General features: G+C 41.0%; 1 protein-coding gene across 1 annotated transcript in view; it reads left to right on the forward strand.

The window, feature by feature from the left end:
• Positions 1-3098, forward strand: part of LOC111649179 (helicase POLQ-like) — a 7649-nt gene extending 4551 nt beyond the window's left edge. The window contains exons 4-10 of the mRNA XM_087171883.1: positions 1-188; positions 274-346; positions 424-521; positions 654-752; positions 1377-1522; positions 1603-1842; positions 2837-3098. Coding sequence (XP_087028009.1) covers positions 1-188; positions 274-346; positions 424-521; positions 654-752; positions 1377-1522; positions 1603-1842; positions 2837-3074 — 1082 coding nt within the window. The 3' untranslated portion in view covers positions 3075-3098. The remainder of the gene's footprint in view (positions 189-273; positions 347-423; positions 522-653; positions 753-1376; positions 1523-1602; positions 1843-2836) is intronic.
• The last annotated feature ends 72 nt before the right edge of the window (positions 3099-3170 follow it).

The raw sequence follows: 3170 nt of genomic DNA on the forward strand, positions 1-3170 counted from the left end.
CGAGCTTCGGCCTGGAGCTGGACTTCACGGTGGAGGAGTACGCCGGCAGTAAGGGCAAGTTCCCGCCGGTGAGGAGGAGGAACACGAGCTCGCTGTACATCGCCACCATAGAGAAAGCTCACAGCCTGGTGAACTCTCTGATAGAGAGCGGGCGGCTGGAGAACCTGGGGCTGCTGGTGGTTGATGAGGTACAACAGCTTTATAATAATGAATATAATCAAAGGGGTTTTACATATTAAAGGGTTAACGCACTGTGGTTTTCTTCACGTGCAGCTTCACATGCTGGGAGACGGCAGCAGAGGGGCGGTTATTGAAATGACGCTGGCTAAAGTTCTGTATATGAGCAGTAAGTGATCACAGGTCTTTTTTATTGATCTTTTAATCAGTGAATTAAATGAATGATTCTCCTGTTTTCTCCTCCAGGAAACACTCAGATCATCGGGATGAGCGCCACTCTGGGAAACATCAGAGACCTGCAGACGTTTTTAAAGGCTGAGAATTACACCAACGACTTCAGACCTGTAAGTCATTAAATCCTCCACAGCTGTTTTTAAAGCAGCTGATGTTCTGTATATGTTGTTATATACTTCAAACCAACAATGACAGTCTCTACTAACAGACACTGTGTGTGTCTTATTCCTCCGTCCTCTCAGGTGGAGCTGAAAGAATACGTCAAACTGAACGACACCATCTATGAAGTGGATCCAAAGGAAGAAGACTGCTTCAAGTTCTCACGTCTCCTCAACTTCAAGGTAAATGTACAGCTGAGCGGTGCGTTCACTGTCAGGCCAGAGATGCAGGAGAAGCACTCGACAGCGACATGATGCCAACACTGACTGTAGTTTATTATTCACCTGTCAGCAGGTAAGACCCTCCCACAGGTGACACTAACAGGTGTTTGAGCTGTGTGATGTGGGGTCAGCCTGTTATTGGTATATATTGTAACAGTAACGCCTTGATGCAGAAACATTCACCTGGACTCAAGGACGAACTGATTAGATTTTGGTGGCTAAAGGTCAAAGGTCAAGGTCACTGTGATCTCACACAACTCTTTTTCACACGGCAATTATGACAAAGAAAAACGAGGATGTGACCTGAAACTAGTGCGAGAGGAGGAGGGATACGACCACGAGGAGGTGGTTCTAGTTTTCAAGACTGGACTTTTCTCTATTTTATCACGTATTTATTATCAATAAGTCAAAATCTCCCTCCTCCATCTTTTAGTTTTTGTAATGTGCAAAAGAAACTTGATGTCACAGTGTCAGACTTGTTCTTGTTCTACTGTTTGTAACGAGTGAGATCGTTGGCTGTGATCCTGAGGATTTCAGATGTGACATGAATACGACCGTGTGTCAGACGCCTGTGCTCTCCGTCAGTACTCCAGTGCCATGCAGAAGATCGACCCGGATCACATCATCGCTCTGGTCACTGAGGTCATTCCAACACATTCCTGTCTGGTCTTCTGTCCCACCAAGAAGAACTGTGAGAACGTCGCAGGGATGATCTGCAAATATCTGAAAGAGTGAGTCTGAGGGACTCTGGTCTCCTGGTCCGGGGTCGCCGGCGCCGACTGATCCGGTTTGTGTCTCTGATCCTGTTCAGGGACTTCCTGCGGCACAAGGAGGCAGAGAAGGCCGTCCTCCTCAGAGAGCTGCGGGACAGCGGGAACGGCTCGCTGTGTCCGGTGCTCAGGAGGACGGTGCCGTACGGTCTGGCCTATCACCACAGCGGACTGACCACGGAGGAGAGGAAGCTGGTGGAGGAGGCCTACTCCAACGGGGTCCTCTGTCTCCTCACCTGTACATCCACCCTCGCCGCAGGGATCAACCTACCTGCCCGCAGGTGAGACAGGAAGCAGCTAACTCGGTCAAAACAGGGAAATCTTTCAAATGTGGATACAAATACTAAACGTGGCACAAAAAACATGTTAACCACTCGAAATTCAAGATGGCCGCCATATCTGGCAAGGATATGTTACTTTTTGCAATAAACTCCTCCACTGTTTGTTTATATGAATAATCCAGGTGTCAGATTCTACATTTTAACAATGTAGAAGGAGAATTTAGTACACTGTAAAAAATTAAATGGAATTATCTCAGCAAAAATAAAAAAACATTACTCAATAAAATATTACTCACAAAAACATAACAAAAAAAATATTACTCAAAAAATAAAATATTACTCACAAAAAATATTTCTTAAAAAAATAAAATGTTACTCACAAAAATATTTCCCAAAAAATAAAATGTTACTCACAAAAATATATAAACAAATAAAATATTACTCACAAAAAACATTACAAAAAAATTTACTCTCAAAAATGTTACTCAAAAAATATACAAAAGAATAAAATATTACTCACTAAAAACAAAAAATTACTCTCAAAAAATATCTCTCGAAAAAATTAAATGTTACTCACAAAAATATATTAAAAAAAATTAAATATTACTCACAAAAAATATTTCTTAAAAAAATAAAATGTTACTCACAAAAATATTTCTCAAAAAAATAAAATGTTACTCAAAAAATATACAAAAGAATAAAGTATTACTCACAAAAAATATATAAAGAAATAAAATATTACTCACAAAAACAGAACTCAAAAAAATAAAATATTACTCACAAAAATATTTCTCAAAAAAATTAAATGTTACTCACAAAAATATATTAAAAAATTAAATGTTACTCACAAAAAATATATTAAAATAATTAAATATTACTCACAAAAATTATTTCTTAAAAAAATAAAATGTTTACAAAAAATATACAAAAAAATAAATTCACCTCATGAGAGGACGAGTGTAACCCGTCTCTGGGCCTGATGTCCTCTCTCCAGAGTCATCCTGCGGTCTCCGTACGTGGCCACAGACTTCCTGAAGAGGAGTCAGTACAAACAGATGGTGGGGCGGGCCGGGCGAGCAGGGATCGACACTGTGGGAGAGAGCGTCCTCATCCTGCAGGACAAGGACAGGAACATGGTGACTGCACTCAGACACACGATGAGGCTGCAGGAACTGATCTGGTCCCTGCTTCTCATGTTTCTCACTGTTCCCAGGAAATACCAGACCAGATAGTTAGAACTGATGGTCCGGTCTGAGTCTGGTTAAATTATCTCTGTAAGTCTGTAAGTGTCTCGATTTCTCCGAGCAACAAAACAAACAGAGATTCAA

This window comes from Seriola lalandi, unplaced genomic scaffold, assembly GCF_002814215.2.
Source record: "Seriola lalandi dorsalis isolate HSWRI2012SDOR001 ecotype SW California unplaced genomic scaffold, Sedor1 jcf7180002050080, whole genome shotgun sequence".
Taxonomy (NCBI): Eukaryota; Metazoa; Chordata; class Actinopteri; order Carangiformes; family Carangidae; genus Seriola; species Seriola lalandi.